Source organism: Chanos chanos, chromosome 9 (genome assembly GCF_902362185.1).
Source record: "Chanos chanos chromosome 9, fChaCha1.1, whole genome shotgun sequence".
In the NCBI taxonomy this organism is placed as follows: Eukaryota; Metazoa; Chordata; class Actinopteri; order Gonorynchiformes; family Chanidae; genus Chanos; species Chanos chanos.
This window is the reverse complement of record NC_044503.1, coordinates 19,667,253-19,690,815: the sequence shown is the minus strand read 5'-3', so window position 1 is coordinate 19,690,815 and position 23,563 is coordinate 19,667,253. Positions and strand designations below refer to the sequence as shown.

At 42.0% G+C, this 23,563-nt stretch overlaps 1 protein-coding gene across 1 annotated transcript; it reads left to right on the top strand.

Moving 5' to 3' along the window:
* Positions 1-1,281: 1,281 nt before the first annotated feature.
* On the top strand, positions 1,282-22,221 carry LOC115820609 (MOB kinase activator 3B). Its single transcript, XM_030784235.1, has 3 exons — positions 1,282-1,787; positions 16,978-17,180; positions 20,835-22,221. The coding sequence occupies exons 1-3, from the start codon at positions 1,370-1,372 to the stop codon at positions 20,862-20,864; spliced, it is 651 nt and encodes a 216-aa protein (XP_030640095.1). The 5' UTR covers positions 1,282-1,369; the 3' UTR covers positions 20,865-22,221.
* The last annotated feature ends 1,342 nt before the right edge of the window (positions 22,222-23,563 follow it).

Here is a 23,563-nt window from a genome sequence, read left to right as displayed (position 1 = left end):
TTCCCATACAGTATGAATTGTTCATATACCGCCACATGGGACCTATAACCGATAAATTATTAAGTCATTAAATTTTTGAGCGTTTCTATTTTAACCGGCGCAGCATTTCTAACCTTTTCGGCACTGGTTTAGCAGCCCAGGAAACTCACAGACCAATTGCATGCGTTGTAAATCACTCACATGATGCTACTCCACCAATCAGATCTGTGCATTCCGATAAGCATTGCGACTCGAGTCAGTGAGTGAGATACACACACACACACAGGGGAGAGAGATGAGACGAGAGACTATAGTCGGAGAAATAAGTGAGTCAGAGAAAGGTAATTTCACATGGCGTGCTCTACAAAGAGAAAAGTAGACAGTGAAAACAGAGCTTTTAATTCTTCCCACGGGCAGTTCAAAACCAGTATGTCTCATACGTTCCGAGACCGTGGCGATTATTAAAAGCGGCAATGTGAAGCACCACCATGAGACAAAGCACAAATCTTTTGAGCAAACATACCACTCAAGTCTGAACTGAGGGCACAGAAAATAAAAGATCTAAGAACCCAATATGAGTGATCCACTAGAATACTAACACATTCATTCACTGCCCAAACACGTGCTAATGAATGTTCTCTCAACGTTGCTTGGATTTTGGGTCAAAATAAAAAAAAACACATTTATTGGCGGAGGGGTTGTCAAGGATTGCATGAGTGCAATAGCTGAAACCTTACTTGATGTAAAACAAAAAATACAGTTAAGAGTACAGTTAAGAGTACAGTAATAGCCGCCATGCAGGTGCCATACCGGTGCTTTACCCCTTCAGAAGCATTTCTATTGAAGTTTTAAGAAAAGCGATTATACCGTGATATATACCACTTCTGTCTGTGCTTCAAATTATACTGTGATATAAATTTTAGGCCATACCACCCAACCCTACAAAACACTGAGTTGAACACATACATACACACATACACATACAGACACCACACACACATGCACACATGGATGGACATATACTCACAGATAAGCATGAACACACACATGACCACAACTAACGCTCACACTGATCTGTCTGTAGCAACGACACGTCTGACTTCTCTGGTCTCTGACCTTCTCCCTCTGTCTCTCTCTCTCTATTTCTCTCTCTCTCCTCTCAGATGAGTGTGTCCTGATGAGAGAGAACTGAGCACACTGAGGACAACTTCCCTTCTCCGCTGTTCAACACTCCCCCATTCATCCATCCATCCATCCATCCATCATACTCACTCCAGGGTTCTCTCCCTCTCTGTCTCTCTTCCACTCTCTCTCTCCCTCTCACTCTCTTTCTAGACCACTCATCCACTCCCCCCCCCCCGACTCATTTCCCCTCCTCCCCAGTTCCACCATGTCCATTGCTCTGAAGCAGGTCTTCAATAAAGACAAGACCTTCAGGCCCAAGCGGAAGTTTGAGCCAGGAACTCAGCGTTTTGAGCTGCACAAGCGCGCCCAGGCCTCGCTCAACTCGGGCGTGGACCTGCGTGCCACCGTGCAGCTGCCGCACGGTGAGGACCTCAATGACTGGGTCGCCGTCCACGTGGTCGACTTCTTCAACCGCGTCAACCTCATCTACGGCACTGTCTGCGACTTCTGCACCGAGAAGACATGTCCAATCATGTCGGGTGGGCCACGGTACGAGTACCGCTGGCAGGACGATTGTAAGTTTAAGAAGCCCACAGCTCTGCCCGCACCGCAGTACATGAACCTGCTGATGGACTGGATCGAGGTCCAGATCAACAATGAGGACATCTTCCCCACCAGCATAGGTGAGAGAGAGAGTACATCTGTCACACCCAAAAGAGGGGGTGTGGAGTGGGGTTAGGGTCGAATCGTTGATTGATTGCTATGGATTATCTGTATCTGTGTTTGAACCAGCAGTGAATATTTTAAGTGTGACTAGAGCTTTTGTGAGTGTTTTGGTTGAGTAAGGGTAATAATTGTGTGACTGTTTTGGTTGAGTAAGGGTAATGATTTTGTGACTGTTTTGGTTGAGTAAGGGTAATAATTGTGTGACTGTTTTGGTTGAGGAAGGGTAGTGATTTTGTGAGTGTTTTGGTTGAGTAAGGTTAATGATTTTAAGGTTAACCAATGAGATTGTTGTTCATGACTAATCTGTGTGACGACTGAGTTCAGAGAGTCAGGGAAATGTGTGTATGGCAGCACCATAATATGCTAAACATTAATCACATTAGTCACATTGATCACATTAATCACATAATCACATTAATTGATCATAAATCCCCAGCAGAGTGCATGTGACCTTTGGGCTGGAATGTGTGTAAGAAGATGGAATGTAGAGTAGTCAGGAGACACTGAGACGCTCATTTTCTCATATTTCACATGTTGCTTCGGGCTTTGTTCACTTTACAGCTAGATATCTGTTGCCAGTCATTATATGGGGTCACACAGAGAACAGGTTAGACAAATGAATATATTATCACTGGACACAGGACTACCATCTCTGACTCCAGAGAATATGGAGATGATTGTGTGTGTGTGTGTGTGTGTGTGTGTGTGTGTGTGTGTGTGTGTGTGTGAGGCACTTGATTAGACACGTCCGTTGGATGATCCTGGTCTTGGGCTAAGACAAGCTTCTTGTTTTAGCTTGTGTGGGTGGAGAGCAGTTGTTGATAATATCAGCTAATCCAATGGCTCACACGAACCTTTTAAATTCACACTGCTCCAGAACCTTTTAAATCACACGAACCTTTTAAATTCACACTGCTCCGGAACCTTTTAAATCACACGAACCTTTTAAATTCACACTGCTCCAGAACCTTTTAAATCACACAAACCTTTTAAATTCACACTGCTCCAGAATCTTTTAAATCACACGAACCTTTTAAATTCACACTGCTCCAGAATCTTTTAAATCACACGAACCTTTTAAATTCACACTGCTCCAGAACCTTTTAAATCACACGAACCTTTTAAATTCACACTGCTCCGGAACCTTTTAAATCACACGAACCTTTTAAATTCACACTGCTCCAGAACCTTTTAAATCACACAAACCTTTTAAATTCACACTGCTCCGGAATCTTTTAAATCACACGAACCTTTTAAATTCACACTGCTCCAGAATCTTTTAAATCACACGAACCTTTTTAATTCACACTGCTCCAGAACCTTTTAAATCACACGAACCTTTTAAATTCACACTGCTCCGGAACCTTTTAAATCACACGAACCTTTTAAATTCACACTGCTCCGGAACCTTTTAAATCACATGAACCTTTTAAATTCACACTGCTTCAGAAGCAGCCAGTCCAGATTATGGTCCATACACTCTCATCCACACTACTCTGCTGATTACGTAACTTAGCATGCTACATAAACGTGAGTTGACAGCATGACCAGAGCTGATGTAATGTGTGGATTGACTTTGTTTAGCACTGTCTCTTTCACTGGTGTGCTTCCTTATGACAGAACTCATAAACCCACATAGATACAGTGCAAAGAGACAAACCTCATCTTAACACTCAAATTTACATTCATCTCTCACTAAACAAGAAAACACAGATCAGCACCTCACAGGAACACACACACATACACACAGCACCACCCTGACAGGACACTGTATCACACACATCATGTCAATTATTCAAGGTTATCTGATCTATGGAGAGACCTTCTCCTTCCACCAGTTACTGTCTGAAACCTGAGTCCTCCTCCATCCATCCCCTCCTCCACCTCCTCCTCCTCCTCCTCTTCCTCCCAAACTAGAGCTCCATTGCCCAACCCCAGTTCTGTTCCTCCTCTCTCCTGCATTTCAGGTCCTCTTACTGCTTCCAGCTAGGTGTAAATTATTCAGTCTGCAGTCATGCAATGCATGGTAGAGTGCTTAGTTTTGTTATTAATGTAGAGAATGGAATGTTTTATTCACAACTCCAAGAAATGAAAGGCGCTGAATTGAAAACTGGAGAAGACAAAGGTTTTGGTTCATGCCGTGACTAGCAGACATAGTGTGAGGAAGGTGTGTCTCCAGTAAGACTCATCAGCCTTTCCCACTGACTGAGTACAGTGTGGTACACACTCCAGTAAGACTCATCAGCCTTTCCATTGAGGGAGTGTCTCTCGCTGTCACGTGTCTCCTCTCTCCTGTCTCACACTGAACACAAAGTCAAGGCACTGACAGTTGGTTTGGATAGTTCTCATCAGGTGTGTATGTGTGTGTGTATATATGTGAGTGAGTTAGTCTGTGTTTTGTGTGTGTGTGTAAGCGTGTGTTGCATTGTGAAACTCAGCCTTACCACTCTGTCTTGATCCCCTCTGAGACCAGAGTCCTCTAAACATCTTAGTCAGTCAGCAGAGTCGGATTAGACACGGAAAAGTCTGGAAAGGGAAGTTCAGAGTCTCGTTTCTGTTCGACACTTAGCATCAGAGAGCATGCTGCTTGTAGTCCAGCCCTGGACACACACACACACACACGAGGTACAAGGAGATCCTTCCATATACGAATGTTTCAGCATACGCACTCTCCATATTTTTAGGACAGTCCTTTTATAACAAAGTATATTTATTGTATTGTGCTGTCTGTAGCCTTGGTATTTAGGGTATTTATTGTATGTCTGACTGTATGTGCTGCTGTCTGTCTATGTTGCACCATTTGGTTCAAGGGGGACATCATTTCATCTCTGCTGTATGCTGTACTGTATATGGCCGAGATGACAATAAAGCTGTACTTGACTACTTGACTTCCCACACACACACACGTGCGTCTCAGTTTCAGGGCCGTCTCTCAGGGTCAGAGGTCAGGGTTTGGGGAGGTGTGGTGTAAGAGAGAAAGAGAGCCTGTGAGAGTCATCTATAGAGAGTGATGCTGACGTGTGGACACTACTGAAGATAAAAGCTATCAGATATCTCAGTATTCCTCTGCTTGGCCAGCCCACTTTCTCTGTCATGCCCAAACCAAAGCTTTGACAGTAGGCTTGGGCGGTATCTAATTTTTCATACCGTCATACCTTCCGGACATTTTACCAGGGTATATGGTATATGACGGTATTTGTGTTATTTAAAAGAAAAAAAAAACGGCTGCTGGTGATAGAGGTCGTAGCATGTACGACATTGTCTAGCCTATAATGCTATGTGTCTAATATGCAATTAGCCAACTTAGACAGGTCTTGCTGGGTATAAATACTTATGGCACAGAATAATGAATAGATAGGAAATAAGCACCCCTCTTCCATAGATTCAGCATACCCTGCTGGAAGACCCGATGAGACTGCCGCAGTGGATACCGATCAGCGGGCTGAACAGAGATGATGTGCGGCTGGTGGCAGCTGAATAAAATCATGTGGCTAATAAACTGGTTTTGTAGTTGGAAGAAGTCATCTGATGATATAGTTGTATTTGGCAATATTTCCATGATTCCATATCTAGTCATATTTAATTGATAAGCAAGGAAAAATTTGAGCGAAACTGCATTAGCCATCACTGTTAAGTCAGGAATCGTCCGAGCCAAAACGGGGTCACCAGTGTGAAAGTTGAGCATTAGGGGAACGCGGAGACAAGAGTTAGAAAGATCACCCTTTGTTTATTTCAACACCACTCCACCTCCTCGTTGTTGCAGGGCACACAACGTAATCGCCCCCTAGGGTGTGTGAGGAACGTAGATAACCAATCTAACAGTAGCATGAATGTAAACACATACAACCATGGGCGAGATCACCGTGACTTATATTAAATATCAGTCCTGTGTGCGAGTGGTCGCCACAAATAATTGTTCCAAGTTCCCTGTTGAAATAAATTCATTTCATTTTATATTTTTATGAAAAATAGCAAATAGTACGCACAGCTTCGTCCGGATTGGCTGGCTCACCTTTATCATGGGGACGAAACCCAAAATACTCCCAAACAGGGGCAGAAACATTTTGTTTTTTTACTAGCCCTACCTTATCTCCACCACTCGCAGTCGCCATCTTTGTTACCAGTAGACTGGCCTCTGGTGGCGCCTACTGTGCACTACATTACCTCACCTCAATACAGCATCTCCATATCAGGATATAGAAAAAGAGAAGTGTCTGTATTTTTGACGGTACTGAAACTCATACCTTCGTTATCTCTAAATATCTCGGTGTACCGCAATACCTTGATACCACCCAACCGTATTTGACAGTCTCTCATCAGTGAAATGCTCAGAAACATCCTCATTCTCCCTGCACAAGTGCTCAGCATTGCATGTTCTCTCTGCTGACAGGACTGTGTTTCCTGTGTTGGTAAAGAGCCTTTGTCTAAACCCAGCACAGCTGGAGACACAGGCTGGAGAGAAGACTGCTCCTTTTCCACCAGTGACACTATGGCTAACAGCAGTTCTTTTTTACGTCTTCATACTCACACAGTCTGCTTATCTCTACAGTAAACTTCACTGTTTCTCATTACACCTTGAGACATGAAGTCTGGTATCCTGTCCTGTCCTGTGTCTTTCACACCACTGCTATTTTCATCCTGCCCTATAGATGATGTCACAGAGATCCTGCCCTATAGATGATGTCACAGAGATCAGTGTGAGATGACTCAGCTGTGTGCTGCCACTCTGTGTCTCTCTCTTCCTTTGTGCAGAGGATTCATCTCTGTCACAGAGTGTTTGTTCCTGGCTTTGGGAAGATCAGACATTTTCTGCTGGATCCTGAGATAACAGTCTGTTTCATCCAGCATGATCTGCCCTAACCCAGGGACAGAAATAATGGCACAAAGAAAACACAGATCAGGTGATCTTTTGCTCTCTCTCTTTCTCTCTCTCTCTCTCTCTGTCTCTCTTTCTCTCTCTGTCCTTCTCTGTTCCTTTCTCTCTCTCTCTCTCTCTCTCTCTCTCAGGGTCTCTACTGATTGATTCATGATCCCCAGTACAAACAGCAAGTTACGTTGCATTCTGGGATCGACAGAGGGCTAAATATGAAATAAATAAGATAAAACACAAGTCTATTTCATTAAGGGCATTTTCACACCGGTAGTTTGTTTGGTCTGGTCTGAATCAGTTGATGAGTTTGTGAACTTGGAATGTTTTCCCCTTGGTTTGGTTTCTTTTCCACACAGAGAAAAATCTGAACGAACCAAAATGCATCATTACAAACATCATTATCATTACAAAATGCATCATTACAAATGTGAGAACTCTGCTTATTGGTCAGATGTGTCTGGGGTGGGAGCAAGAAAGTAAATATAGGAAGAAGGTCCTGTGGTCTGGACGAGTGCATATTTCTGTGAGAGAAACATTGCTGTGCAATTTAATATGAAGCGATGGCACAGTTGGCATTTGCTCATAACTGTTGTAATTATCTGGGCAATATACCCGGCAAAACTATACCAGCAGAATGCTGAAGGCACTTTAAGGAAACGTCTTGAAAATACTATACTACCTCATACTTTGCAAAGAAGACGTGCCATTTAGCTCAAACTGGCAGAGTACACCTGGTAGTTGGGTCAGATCGAGGTCAGATCATGTTCCCACCACAAATGAACAGCTCCAGAGTTCGTTTGGGACCGAACTGAGACCACCTCATCTGAAGGGTCTCGATGCAGCTGTTTTGGTCCGCACCCGAGTGAGATTACTGTGTTCACACCTGCCCAAACGAATCGCACCAAGGGGGAAAAGGAAAAACTAAAAAAGTGCAGACTAAAAAGTGCAGACGTGAAAGCACCCTAACTCTCAGTAAGTGAGATGAATGTGTCTCTGTTTAGAAAGTAAAACAATGAGAGAATATTTGGTCCACTTGTTTTTTTTCTAGTTTGCATTCATCAGTAGTTCCAGTTTTATGTAAACAACCAGTGCTGTATTATTACATTCTAAGTCGTATTTCTATCACAGTTGGTGGAAAAGGTATTACAGCATTTTTCCCAGTATCACACTGCACTACCCTCTTTAATCTCTCTCTCTCTCTCTATATCTCTCTCTCTCTCTCTCTCTCTCTCTCTGAGTGCAGTGTTTAGGCAGCACTGGAGTCGTTTTGTGCTGCCTATCAACAAGAGGATTAAACAGGGCTTACTGTAACACACACACACACACCAGCAGAGACAGACAGACTCATGCCCGTGTGTGTGTGTGTGTGTGTGGTGTGTATCTGCATGTGAGTGTGGACTGGGGGTTCAGTGATATTAAATATCCATTAGAGCCTGACCGATACAGGGTTTTTAAGACCGATACGATTTCGATATTTGAGGATTTTAAAAAACGATAATGATATATCGGCAGATTTGCCCTAACATTTGTTATGTGCAGTTATTTAAGAGTCCTCACCAAAATAATGAGACATAATGCAGTTTAATAATGAACTTGTTTTATTGCCATAAATAGTACTTTGACCAGAGGTACAACAAAATATATTGAAGTTTTGATAAATAAAAGTCAAATGTATAAAAATACCAAAAGTTATACATACATATATTTTTTACTTTTAATTCTGTCCAATGCAAGCTACGAGAAACCATTTTTCAACCAACATTTGGCGCCATCTAAAATATGCCATCTTAGACTATGCAGTAAACTGATAATGACCTAGAATAAATGCTGCTGTTTAATTCATCTAATACTACGTAACTGTCTGCAATGAGGAATTACAACTGGGATTGCACACGAAGAGAAGAGAAGCTCAATAACTTTGTTTGTCTACCAAGCCATTTTAGATACTTGTGCAACTCACGTTTATTTACGAGCCCCCTCTAGTTTAATGATTTACAATGCACCGACTGTAACTACAGAGTCGCAGATATATTTACGGTTGCCTCATTTCGGCAGAATAAGATAAACGCTATAGTTTAACCGCACATTAAAGTTAGTGGTCTTCCACTGATAAACATGGCATTAGCTAGCTTTGTGGGTAACCTAATTTAGCAGTGGACAGCGTTATAAGCGATCTTGCCAGAAAATTTTTGGAACGGATGAGGAAGAAACGATAGAACCATTTGTTTACTCGCTAGATCTGCTGTTTAATAACAGATCCGATATATCGGTCGGGCTCTAATATCCATCACAGTCAGGTTTATGCCGATATATCGGTCGGGCTCTAATATCCATCACAGTCAGGTTCATGCCGATATACCGGTCGGGCTCTAATATCCATCACAGTCAGGTTTATGCCGATATATCGGTCGGGCTCTAATATCCATCACAGTCAGATTTATGCCGATATATCGGTCGGGCTCTAATATCCATCACAGTCAGGTTCATGCCGATATATCGGTCGGGCTCTAATATCCATCACAGTCAGGTTCATGACTGTGCTCCCAAATGGTTTTGATTTCCTCTCTCTTTTCAGAATATTTCCCCAGACTTTTCAACTCTCCTCTGTCCTCTTCTCTTCACTCGGATGTCAAACACACAGCCAGGCTTTTGCCTCTATTCTGGGAGCCTGTTTCTTCGGTCCTGTAAAAGATGTCATCGGTGAGAGAGGGCAAAGCTTAATGATGGAAATTATAAATGAAAAATGAAATCATTCTGCTCTGTGTGCAGCTGGGATAGTTCTGTGAATGACGACAGTTGTGTATCCAACAAAACAGAGAGAACCATCTCAAAACCTGTCTGTCTACTGTGGTGTTACCCGCATTGTGTTAATGATGCTATATGTAAATGCATATTGTTTATGAATCCATGGTGTTTTGTATGTATGTGCTATGCCTGCTTTACAGACTCTGCTTTTTTAAATGCATTCTGTTTATCCCCGTGTGAGGTATTGCTGGTGGTTTGCAAAGGCACCTGTAAATAAAACACACTTTATTACTAAGGCAAGGACCTTGTCCAGTTGGACCCAAGCCTATGAGGGTATGAGGGTTTCTGGATATGAGAGTATGAGGGTTTCTGGATATGAGAGTTTGAGGATTTGTGGGTATGAGGGTTTCTGGATATGAGAGTTTGAGGATTTGTGGGTATGAGGGAATGAGGGTTTCTGGATATGAGAGTTTGAGGATTTGTGGGTATGAGGGTATGAGGGTTTCTGGATATGAGAGTTTGAGGATTTGTGGGTATGAGGGAATGAGGGTTTCTGGATATGAGAGTTTGAGGATTTGTGGGTATGAGGGAATGAGGGTTTCTGGATATGAGAGTTTGAGGATTTGTGGGTATGAGGGTATGAGGGTTTCTGGATATGAGAGTTTGAGGATTTGTGGGTATGAGGGTATGAGGGTTTCTGGATATGAGAGTTTGAGGATTTGTGGGTATGAGGGTTTCTGGATATGAGAGTTTGAGGATTTGTGGGTATGAGGGTATGAAGGTTTCTGGATATGAGAGTCTGAGGATTTGTGGGTATGAGGGTATGAGGGTTTCTGGATATGAGAGTTTGAGGATTTGTGGGTATGAGGGTATGAGGGTTTCTGGATATGAGAGTTTGAGGATTTGTGGGTATGAGGGTATGAGGGTTTCTGGATATGAGAGTTTGAGGATTTGTGGGTATGAGGGTATGAGGGTTTCTGGATATGAGAGTTTGAGGATTTGTGGGTATGAGGGAATGAGGGTTTCTGGATATGAGAGTTTGAGGATTTGTGGGTATGAGGGTATGAGGGTTTCTGGATATGAGAGTTTGAGGATTTGTGGGTATGAGGGTATGAGGGTTTCTGGATATGAGAGTTTGAGGATTTGTGGGTATGAGGGTATGAGGGTTTCTGGATATGAGAGTTTGAGGATTTGTGGGTATGAGGGAATGAGGGTTTCTGGATATGAGAGTTTGAGGATTTGTGGGTATGAGGGAATGAGGGTTTCTGGATATGAGAGTTTGAGGATTTGTGGGTATGAGGGTATGAGGGTTTCTGGATATGAGAGTTTGAGGATTTGTGGGTATGAGGGTTTCTGGATATGAGAGTTTGAGGATTTGTGGGTCTAGAGGTTTAAGGGGTTGGAGGTTTAAAGGTTCGCGGGTTTGGAGGTTTGGGGGTTTGTGTGTTTGAGGGTATGAGAGTTTGTGGGTTTTAGGGTTTGTGGGGAAATCTTATGGACTAATCCTAGAACTCCAACCTCTCCTCTAGAGAAAAACATAGACTCAGCACAGGGTTTACAGAGAAAACAGTCAGAATCAACGGGTCATGACTATGACTATAGCAATGTACAATGAAAGACACAATCTAGAATAAGGCCAAAACAGATCAACTTGAAAATCTCCAGGAGTTAAAGTGGGTTGTTAGTGTAGTATTTTGCCGAGAAATGAGCTCCGTATACGTTTTATTCCTGTGCACATCATGGCCTCTATTTTTTATAATCTGGGAGCACTGTGAGTTTAGCCTGCAAGGCATTCTGTCTCTCCCTCTCTCTCTTTCTCTCTTTGTGTCTCTGCTGGCGGGAGGTTTTGGCCATCATAACACAGACACAGTGAAGCGTAATGTTCAGTTTGTTACCGTCTCCCATGTCCCAGCCATTTTCAGCTGAACTCCTCTCTCACCAGCCTGTTTAGCAGTTCTCAAGGCCCTTCTTCTTTCCTGTTCCTTTATTTTAGTGGTCCCTCTGAAAAAAAGTGTCAGTAGAAGACATTTTTTAGGTCTCCATCCATTAAAGAAATGTTCAGACTGCATGTTTCGGTCAGTCTGTTCCTCTGTGTGTGTGTGTGTGTGTGTGTGTCTGTATTTGTGTGTGTTTATGTATGTGTGTGTGTGTGTGTGTGTGTGTGTGTGTGTGTTTGAGTAATGAATGCTGTATGTAATCAGGACTTCTCTCTGTAGGTAGTTATTAGCTTGGCTGGTCATGACCTCATTGTCCTTCAGCCTGGCCCTGAGCATCTGTTCTCCTTTCTCTGTTTCTCCAAACCAAACAAAACAAGCAAACAAAAAACAACCCCCCCCCAAAGACCAGTCAATGTGAGGTCAAAAAAGACCAGTCAATGTGAGGTCTGAAAAGACCAGTCAGTGTGAGGTCTGAAAAGACCAGTCATTGTGAGGTCTGAAAAGACCAGTCAGTGTGAAGTCTGAAAAGACCAGTCAATGTGAGGTCTGAAAAGACCAGTCAATGTGAGGTCTGAAAAGACCAGTCAGTGTGAAGTCTGAAAAGACCAGTCAGTGTGAGGTCTGAAAAGATCAGTCAGTGTCAGGTCTGAAAAGACGGATCAGTGTGAAGTCTGAAAAGACCAGTCAGTGTGAGGTCTGAAAAGACCAGTCAGTGTGAGGTCTGAAAAGACCAGTCAGTGTCAGGTCTGAAAAGACGTGTCAATATGTGGGCTGAAAAGACCAGTCAGTGTCAGGTCTGAAAAGACGGATCAGTGTGAGGGCTGAAAAGACCAGTCAGTGTGAAGTCTGAAAAGACGGATCAGTGTGAGGGCTGAAAAGACCAGTCAGTGTGAAGTCTGAAAAGACGGATCAGTGTGAAGTCTGAAAAGACCAGTCAGTGTGACGGCTGAAGAGTTTAGTCAGTGTCAGTTCTGAAAAGACGGGTCAGTGTTAGGGCTGTGTTCATTAATTTGGGTGTGTTAAGAACCCTGTTCCCTCAGCTCTACACCGGTGTGTGTCATTACTGTAACTGAAAAAAACAGCTGATTATTTTAAAGCTTAAGACATCTGGATGTTATACCAGATTTTGAAGCTGTATTGAATAAGAAACTAGAGAAGAGGTGTCTTTGAGACCTGGGAAATGGGTTTTTACAGGTTGGCATGATTGAGAGAAATGTTTTGAGGAGCTGGACCTATATCTCCAAACGCTAACGAGGAACAGTGCCATGGTCTTTGTAGTGATGGGTTTTTGACCAAAAAGAGGGGACTAAGTTTTAGCAGTGACCGCAGAGGTGTAATGAACCTGTTCATGGTTCGATTTGTACCTCGTTTCTTTTTTTTTTTCTTACTCTGGCCTCCTTCTCATGAAAAAAAACAAACAAACAAACACATTACAACTGCAAAATGATTACTGACAGCAGTCAGTAGTCTCCATAGAGACGCTGTGTGTTTTGTTCTCATTTAAAATGGTCAGTGGTCTGAGTAAAGACGCTGTGTGTTTTGTTCTTATTTAAAATGGTCAGTGGTCTGAGTAAAGACGCTGTGTGTTTTGTTCTTATATAAAATGGTCAGTGGTCTGAGTAAAGACGCTGTGTGTTTTGTTCTTATTTAAAATGGTGAGTGGTCTGAGTAAAGACACTGTGTGTTTTGTTCTTGTTTAAAATGGTCAGTGGTCTGAGTAAAGACACTGTGTGTTTTGTTCTCATTTAAAATGGTCAGTGGTCTGAGTAAAGACACTGTGTGTTTTGTTCTCATTTAAAATGGTCAGTGGTCTGAGTAAAGACACTGTGTGTTTTGTTCTTATTTAAAATGGTCAGTGGTCTGAGTAAAGACGCTGTGTGTTTTGTTCTTATATAAAATGGTCAGTGGTCTGAGTAAAGACACTGTGTGTTTTGTTCTTATTTAAAATGGTGAGTGGTCTGAGTAAAGACGCTGTGTGTTTTGTTCTTATTTAAAATGGTCAGTGGTCTGAGTAAAGACGCTGTGTGTTTTGTTCTTATATAAAATGGTCAGTGGTCTGAGTAAAGACGCTGTGTGTTTTGTTCTTATTTAAAATGGTCAGTGGTCTGAGTAAAGACACTGTGTGTTTTGTTCTTGTTTAAAATGGTCAGTGGTCTGAGTAAAGACGCTGTGTGTTTTGTTCTTATTTAAAATGGTGAGTGGTCTGAGTAAAGACGCTGTGTGTTTTGTTCTTATTTAAAATGGTTACTTGGTCAACATTGTCACTGAGGCTCTTAGAATCATCCACTCAGTGAAAACATGCACACACTGCAGGATAAGTGTTGTGCATATATTTTCACACAGTGAGAAATAAAAAGAAAAACAAAAGGCATAAGAGCTTCAATTTATGATCAAAAGTGCAAACAGAGTGGAATGTTCATCTCTGTTAGGAATATGCGCTGACAGAGCATCACGTTTCAGGAATAAAAGCTTAACTAACAAGAGTTGAGGTGAAAAAAAAGTCCACAGTTCACTACTCACCAAACCGAGGACTACAGAACCACGGTTTTGGGTTTCATTACAAAACCGTTACATTGTTACATAACCGGTAAATGTCTTCCTATGGTTCAGCCAGAGTTTGATTTAGTCTCCTGTGGGCATGAGATGAATTTAAAGATAAAGTTTAAATAGAGGTATTGATTTAAACAGTGGCCGTGTCATGCTTTACTCACACTGAAAAAGCAGGTGAGATTCAGGAGTCTGTGTTCAGTAGTTTGTTAGTTTGTGCTTTGTCTTCTTGTGTTGCGTTGATTTGAGTCGGGGGGGGGGGGGGGGGGGGATCTGTCTCAGAGTCCAGTCACGTTGTGTGAGGTTTAAACTCTGACACTGACTAAACAGGCTAATGATAGACACACACACACACACATACATGCACTCTCTCTCTCACAAACACACACACAGACACACACTTAGTTAGTTAGTTGTGGGAGTATACGGAACAATGTCTGTGTGTGGATACAATGCCTGTGACAAAGACTGGATCACCGAGCATCAAGAGAAGAGCAGAGACAGAGGAGACTGGTCTGTGTGAGTTAGTGTGGTTGTGGGAGCACACAGTGGGTAGAGGAGACTGGTCTGTGTGAGTTAGTGTGGTTGTGGGAGTACACAGTGGGTAGAGGAGACTGGTCTGTGTGAGTTAGTGTGGTTGTGGGAGTACACAGTGGGTAGAGGAGACTGGTCTGTGTGAGTTAGTGTGGTTGTGGGAGTACACAGTGGGTAGAGGAGACTGGTCTGTGTGAGTTAGTGTGGTTGTGGGAGTACACAGTGGGTAGAGGAGACTGGTCTGTGTGAGTTAGTGTGGTTGTGGGAGTACACAGTGGGTAGAGGAGACTGGTCTGTGTGAGTTAGTGTGGTTGTGGGAGTACACAGTGGGTAGAGGAGACTGGTCTGTGTGAGTTAGTGTGGTTGTGGGAGTACACAGTGGGTAGAGGAGACTGGTCTGTGTGAGTTAGTGTGGTTGTGGGAGTACACAGTGGGTAGAGGAGACTGGTCTGTGTGAGTTAGTGTGGTTGTGGGAGTACACAGTGGGTAGAGGAGACTGGTCTGTGTGAGTTAGTGTGGTTGTGGGACTGGTCTGTGTAGGACCTGTGTTGAGTCGTGATGGTGTTACTGATGTTTTTGGTGATACTGATATCATGAGGCGCGGCACAGTGGTGCAGTGGTTAGCGCTGTCACCTCACAGTAAGAAGGTCCCGGATTTTATTGCCGCCCAGGCGGCCAGGGTCCTTTCTGTGTGGAGTTTGCATGTTCTCCCTGTGTCTGTGCGGGTTCCCTCTGGGAGCTCCGGTTTCTTCCCACAGTCCAAAGACATGTAAGTCAGGCGGATGGGAGGCACTAAATTGCCCCTAGGTGTGAATGTGTGCGTGAATGTGTTTGTCTGTGTGTCTGCACTGGCAACCTGTTCAGAATGTTTCCCTGTCTTTCGCCTAATGAGTGCTGAGGCTCTTAATTAGGATACACGAATGGACAATTAATGAATGAATGATGTCATGAGAGGAGAATGGAGACCAGACATGGGAGGTGCACTGAGTGAAGGAGTTGTGCTGAGTGAAGGAGTTAGTGTGAATGAAGGAATTGGTGTGAGTGAAGGTGCTTGTTTGAGGGTTGCTCTTTGCTCTTCTCTGTGCAGTCATATGACTAGATTTACATTTCCATCAGCCCTTCATCGTCCCTCTGTGGGCTTTCAGACTTTAACATGTTCACATTAAAATCTGTCGTGGTGAAATATTTGTGTGAGTGCACTGATGGTCTTGCTGTGATTGTAGAATATGGAGAATGGTAGTGGACTCACTGGGTTAAGGGCAGGAGTCCTGACAGAGAAACTACAGACCAGAGAGAGATGAAAGGGGCTCCTTGTTTGATGTCTAACACACAGCAACTGTTTGAACAAAAAGCCTGTTTCACAAGGCAGTGTTAACAAAGCTGTCTAATTCTGCGCCTCCCCACACCCACACCCACTGCACGCACACATACACACACACACACACACATTATTATTACACACACATAAATACGCACACGCACAGCTGTGGCTGTGTTGCTGAACAGAGAAAACAGAGAATGTTTTCTATAACTTGTGACCATTCACCAAACCCACATAATGCAGGCTTCAGAAATTCTTGAAATATTTTGGCTTAATATTTGACCCAAAATGCCACTGAGTGTTTTCTGAATCAAACTCCTCTCACTCAGTGTTTGGATGCTGAAAGACCTTTGAAGACAGAATCTTCAGACTGCTGGCCTGGAGCTGTTAAACATTACTGATGAGGTTTGGCTGTGCGGCTCTCAGGGAGGTGTGTGTGTGTGTTATTAGATGTGTGTACAATGTCATCAGTGGGAAGAGCCTAAGCCCCGCCCTGAGATGTAGAGTCAGTTGGGAAAGTCATTCTTATTAAGGTCAGTGGACTGAGTCCTGTCCAGGCCGGTGGAATCAGAGCAGGACCGTTGTGCACGCTGGATCCTCGTCCTTCGGTCAAACCAGGCTGTTCTGTCAGTGAGTCACAACTGTCATAAAGCATTAGTGTAACCACATGACGCTGAGACTCATTGTCAGTGTAGCACACGGAGCTCTGCTCCATATGTTACTGCTTCTCTCTTAACCTGCTCTCTGACCTTTACACACTGAACAGGCACGGTCCTCTGTCATCTTTTTTCTTTCTTTGAATCAGCGTTTTAAAAGAATCCTGTCATTTTTTAAGGGATTTACATAATCAGTGTTTATGTGTGCATGGGCGTGTGCGTGTGCGTGTGCGTGTGTGTAATCTGCTTTGCTGAAATTAGCTGCTTATCCTGGTCACAGTCCAACATGATGAAACCAGACACTGACCTGACCTCTTTACCATTTCCGTCCATCCCTCCCTTTTCTCTCCACTCGTTCCTCTCTTTCTCCTCTCTTCATTATCTGTTTCCTCTTCCTCACGCTACTTAACCTCTGTTTCCTTCTCCTTCCTGCCTTTATCTCCCTCTTCCTCAAAAGACCCATCCTTCCCCCTTTTCTTTCTCTTTTGGTTGCATTCCCTTTAACATTTTCTCTCTCTCCTTCTCCGTGTCATTCAGGGATCCCCTTTCCAAAGAACTTTATTCAGATTTGTAAGAAGATCCTTTGCCGTCTGTTCCGGGTCTTCGTGCACGTTTACATCCACCACTTTGACCGGATCATCCTGATGGGAGCTGAGGCCCATGTCAACACCTGTTACAAACACTTCTACTACTTTGGCACCGAGCACAACCTACTGGACCGCAAGGAACTGGAGCCACTGGTGAGTCTTGGGGGGAAGAGAATGGTAACCAGTGCAGCTCTGACTGATGAAGAGAAACATGATATGTTTATTCCAGTGTTTGAAAGGCTGACATCTCGCTAATGATTAGTGCTGAACAGGTGGAACTGTTCTATAATTGAATTATATGGCTTTTTCAGTGGGTCATTTTTTTTCAATAGTTTCTTTTACATTTTCCAGTTTACATATCCCAGTTACATATTCCACTTAACATAACTAAGTTACATATTCCAGTTTACATATCCCAGTTACATATTCCACTTAACATAACTAAGTTACATATTCCAGTTCACATATCCCAGTTACATATTCCACTTAACATAACTAAGTTACATATTCCAGTGTACTTATCACAGTCACATATTCCAGTTTACCTATCACAGTCACATATTCCAGTTTACTTATCACAGTCACATATTCCAGTTTACCTATCACAGTCACATATTCCAGTTTACATATCCCAGTTACATATTCCAGTTTACATATCCCAGTTACATATTCCAGTTTTCATATCCCAGTTTACCTATCACAGTCACATATTCCAGTTTACCTATCACAGTCACATATTCCAGTTTACTTATCACAGTCACATATTCCAGTTTACTTATCACAGTCACATATTCCAGTTTACTTATCACAGTCACATATTCCAGTTTACTTATCACAGTCACATATTCCAGTTTACCTATCACAGTCACATATTCCAGTTTACATATCCCAGTTACATTTTCCACTTAACATAACTAAGTTACATATTCCAGTTCACATATCCCAGTTACATTTTCCACTTAACATAACTAAGTTACATATTCCAGTTTACATATCACAGTCACATATTCCAGTTTACATATCACAGTCACATATTCCAGTTTACATATCCCAGTTACATATTCCAGTTTACTTATCACAGTTACATATTCCAGTTTACTTATCACAGTCACATATTCCAGTTTTCATATCCCAGTTTACCTATCACAGTCACATATTCCAGTTTACATATCCCAGTTACATATTCCAGTTTACATAGTCCAGTTTACATCTCAAAATTACATATTCCAGTTTACTTATCACAGTCACATATTCCAGTTTACATATCACAGTCACATTTTCCAGTTTACATATTCCAGTTTACATATCAGTTACATATTCCAGTTTACATATCCCACTTACATATTCCAGTTTACATATCAGTTACATATTCCAGTTTACTTATCACAGTCACATATTCCAGTTTACATATCCCAGTTACATATTCCAGTTTACATATCACAGTTACATATTCCAGTTTACCTGTCACAGCCACATATTCCAGTTTACATATCACAGTTACATATTCCAGTTTACATATCACAGTTATATATTCCAGTTTACCTGTCACAGCCACATATTCCAGTTTACATATCACAGTTACATATCCCATTTACATGTCTCACAGTACATGCCATGTCCCACTGTAATGTGGAGGGAGAGATGTGACCCTGCAGACAGGCTCCACTCAGGGGGTGGACTCCTGTCCAAACCAGGCCACGGCAAAGAGACAAAACTGCTTTACCACAGCATCACAAGCTCCTCTCATGACCCAGTGCCCACTAAAGACTCCCACATCAGAGAGAGAGAGAGAGAAAGAGGGCGAATTGAGAGAGAGACAGAGGGAGAGAGAGAAAGAGAGAGCAGAAAAGTACACCGAGTAGACAAACAAAATGTAGAAAACAATGCAACCAAAAATCCTTGTAGACTGATCTGAGGACTGTGTAATTTAGTTATGGAATAGCCTATTAAAAAATCAGTTAAAATCAGTAGTTTAGTATTTTTTGATTAGGTTTCATTTTGTGTTTGTTTTTCTTAAACTCCACATTCCCTCAGGGACAAACATGACTCATTCAGCACTCTGTGTTCAGTGCTTTGTGGAGCATTTCAGAAGAGTTCCCACCAAAGGGAGAATTTTTCACTTTGTACACACAGTTCATTTGTCTGTGAAACTGTTTGAAAAGGATGAAAACATCTCCCTGACTGAAAATAGAAATTTATTAGAGCAGGTATTTCATAATGCCGATTTCCAGGAGAAATCAATGTCTAAAGATGGTGAATCTACGTTCAGTGATAATCCAGCCATCAGAGCTCTGTTTCAGTTTCATTATGAAGTATCATTAGTAGTTCAGAGAATAGTCTTTGAGGTCTTTGATAAGGGAGCTCAATGCTTATGGGAGACGGACAGGTCTGAGGTGTGGCATTGTGGATGACCTCCATCTAAACTCCACCCGCGTTGTCCTCTCTACAAGCCTGCCAGAATAAAACCAGAACATCTTCAATGTATCCCCATACTGGAATACAACTCCTCATGACATTTATATATGATGTTTAATATGTGTTTACATACAAAACAGCATTTTTTTTTTCAGGCTTGATCATGTGTGTATGTGTGTGCGTGTGTGTGTGTGTGTGTGTGTGTATGCATGTGCGTAGGTGGGTGAGTGTATGTGTATCAGCATGTGTGAGATGTGGGATGCTCTATATCTCTCAGTGGGAGGGATACAAGCTGTTACTGCACTGACTCACGCCGTTTGTGTGTGTGTGTGTGTGTGTGTGTGTGTGTGTGTGTGTGTGTGTGTGTGTGATTAGAGATGAATTGTGTAACCTATAGAAATTAAAAATGACCTTCCCTAGGTGTATGAGCATAGAGCATAACATATCCCATATCCATGAGTAGATAGATAGATAGACAGACAGACAGACAGACAGATAGATAGATAGATAGATAGATAGATAGATAGATAGATAGATAGATAGATAGATAGATAGATAGATAGATAGATAGATAGATGCCAGCTCTGATGTTTGCCAGCATATGATCACCGTAATAGTAGAAATGGCTCTGTGTTTTATTAAACTAGGTTAGAAAGTTGAGAATAAAATCAGAGGAAATGAGAGCTGTTATTTGCAGTAGCATCCAGGCAGTAGACACAAGAAGAGAGATAAGCAGAGAACAGAGTAAACATGACACAAACACATAAATAACTGCAGATGGTATTGTATGATGTGAGTGAAGAGAAAAAGTCATCTTTCCATGACATGTCCGTGTGTGTGTGTGTGTGTGTGATGGGTCTGTAATGAGACTCTCTGTTTCAGGCCTGGAAACACAGTGCTTTTCTTTACTGAACAGTCCTGTGAAGTTACATTAGCTTCTCTCTCTCATAACAACACAGGCATCCAAACGGGTTTTGTGTAAAGAACAGATCTTTTTATAAACAGGAACATTTTACAGATCAGTGTATTAATGGATGGAAAGTTGTAAGCAGAGGATGAAACACAAGGTTATGAGAGAAAAAAGGTTTAGGTATTTGTGATGGTGGGTGGATGGATGGATGTATGATGGATGGTTGGCTGAATATAAGTTAAAGAGATAAATAGAGATAGTGCAGTGCTAAAGGATGTGTAGGAGAGAGTCATATAAAGTGGGTCTGTCCAAACACAAAAGTTATGACTTGTCAGACACAGCACTCTTTTTCTGTTTCTCTTTCTCTTTCTGTTCCTGTTTCAATTTCCAGTCAGTGATGAAGACCTGGCTCTTCATGTAGAGGCATTTGTTGTTTGTTTGTCTGACGTTTTAATGACGTCTTTTCTCTCTTGGGGTTTCAGAAAGAGATGACGTCGAGGATTTGTCATTGAAGAGCCATATGGAACAGTCTGGAAACTTTAATAAATCTGAGGACTTTAATGAGCCGATGCCCTCTTCACCAGAGGTTGCCGTGGATACGGCAGGCTGCCACGGCAGCCGGAGCGACTGTAGAGTTTGGGTGACGTCGGGATGGTGAAAACCATCACACAGGCTCATATACACCTCCCAGTGACACAGAGAACTGACACGTCCACTTCAGTTAACGAAACACAACAGCACCATCTACTGGTGAGGACAGCACACTGACACTACCTCAGCAGTCAACTCTATGGGAGTCCTGATTAGACGCCAGCAGGGTCCTGGATCACTGTCCTCTGAGTTACATCTCTGAGACTAATACAGAGCTAATACAGTACTTCAGTCAGCAGAGACAAATTAAAGTCTCAAACCATTATACTTTTTCTTTTCATTTTCTATAGAACAGCAGTGGTGCGGTGGTTCTGATTCTCTGCAGTGATTCTGTGAGATTCTGGTTTAAAAAGACAATAAATTTAGTAACTGAACCTAATCTGTGTGATTTGTGGTGAGGAGTCCAATTAGAGGTGTTGTTTGTTTGATTAATGAAAGAGATTTGTTTTTAATTGACTCATGACCTTACAGAATGTGGTGGAATCTGTGTAGATGATATCAACAGAAATAATGATTCTAATGATGTTGTATCTACTTTGAAATAACCAGGCTTTCTGGCTAAGGATCTGCTTTTACATGCCAGCGTTTTCACACTGCATGAGGAAACAGCCTCACGTTGTCATGCAGAAAGCTGTTTTGTTTTTTTTTCTTTTTGCCTTGTTTTTTCTCAGACCTGTCACCTGTCACACAAACGAGCTTATAGTCACAACGATGATGAAATGACCATATGCAATAACTGTAGCTGTGATAGCAGACTTGTCTAAGCTAAGTACTGTGTGTGTGTGTGTGTGTGTGTGTGTGTCTGTCTGTGTCTATGTGAGACAGAGAGAGAGATGAATTTATTCACTCTGTCACTCTACAGGTTGAGTGCCTCTCCTCTTGCTCATTATCCTGATTTGTGGAGAAGTCTCTGATCCTGTTTTTCATCCATCTCAATGCTCTAAGTTAAAGCCAATGGGCAGGACTGTGTGTGGATGTAGTGTGTGTGTGTGTGGTCTGTATTGTGTGTGTGGGCAGTAGTGTGTGTGTGCGTGTGTGCGCGCAGTAGTGTTTATGGGCTGATTTGTTGGTTTATCCTGCAGTGAAAATCTCGTTTACTTCTCACTCTAGTAGTAAACAATCAACTGCTGTTTTTATTCCTAGTCATTTTCATCATCACTATCATAATCAGTTTCCTAAGGTCATTATTCCTTGTATCTCCACAGTGCAATAAAGCAATAAAGATTATTTCATTTCATTCCAAAATCTGTGTGTGTGTATCTGTGACATGATTTTGACAGACAGTTCCTCAGACATGATGTTGTGTCCTTTTAGCAGAAGGTTAATTTACCAAGAAACACTGAAGGTAAGTAAGAAAAGTCTGAATTCACATCTTACAGAACATTCATCTACCTGCCATCACCACCTAACAATCGCATGTGAGGAAGCAATGGGCTATAGCTCTACATTAATGTTCTCAAAATCATATTGTTATTTTTCAAGACAGTGATGTCATTAATTTGTAAATGCATAAAATAAAGAAGACTTCATATAAATTAAGTCAATTTATTGAGTCTTGTAGTTTTACACTATATCAAACTCTATATCAGCATTTTATCACTATATCAAACTATTTATTAACAATGTGTCACAATATTAAACTTCTTTTCAACAGTGTTACACTATATTAAACTTTATAAAAACAATATCACTACTGTATATTAGGGATGCACCGATCCAACTTTTTCAGTCCCGATACGATACCCGGGCTTTGGGCATCGGCCGATACCAAGTACCGATCTGATACCAGTGTTTAATTAATAAGTTGTATGCCTCACTGTATGGAAGAGCCTGGGATCATTCTTTTATGTGTAAGGCAACACCAAGCTTGATTTAAACATTACTCTCCTAACTTTGTAAAACAACATGTAACAAATATAAAGAACAATAAATAACAATTCAGCAAATTTCTAACACACACACACATATATATATATATATATATATATATATATACACAGTAGTTTTTCGCGTCTTTGCAATGCACCCAACAAAGTTATCTGCTTCTTCAAATCATCCCCCTTTTTTGTTTGGTTGAACTCCTTGTGTTCTTGCCCTGTCCACACACACTAGCCCGGGTAAATCTGAAAACATCATTATTTCTCCATTTAGCCCTTCCCCCCACACTAAAACAGTGTTTTCCGCCACCAGAAACGATACCTTTCGAAAATGCTCTGAGGTGCATAAATTTGAAAACGCTTGGTTTGCGTTGTAATCTGGACAGGGAAAACGGAGAGTTTCAGAAATGATGATGTATGGTTGCCATGACACTGGAGAAAGTTTGTGCTGCCGACACCAAAGCAAACATGATGGGCGAAATGCAACAAATGCTGCTCTGTCTATCAAATTTGCCAATCTTTCTTCTGTAACCAGGTGGTAGAGAGGGGAATTTATTAAGACACTGCTCTGTTGAATAAAATGTGCCACTGGTGGTATGCAGTTTGTTTGTCCAATGGGGGGTGGGGGGTCCGGAATTGTGCAGTGAGTGTGCTTATGTGCTGTCTTTGTGGGGTGGTCGTTG

Excerpts from the sequence above, each read along its gene's own strand:
- LOC115820609 (XM_030784235.1), top strand. The coding sequence starts at position 1,370 with ATGTCCATTGCTCTGAAGCAGGTCTTCAATAAAGACAAGACCTTCAGG. Across the intron at positions 1,788-16,977 it reads CATCTTCCCCACCAGCATAG|GGATCCCCTTTCCAAAGAAC; the intron begins GTGAGAGAGAGA and ends CGTGTCATTCAG. Across the intron at positions 17,181-20,834 it reads GCAAGGAACTGGAGCCACTG|AAAGAGATGACGTCGAGGAT; the intron begins GTGAGTCTTGGG and ends TTGGGGTTTCAG.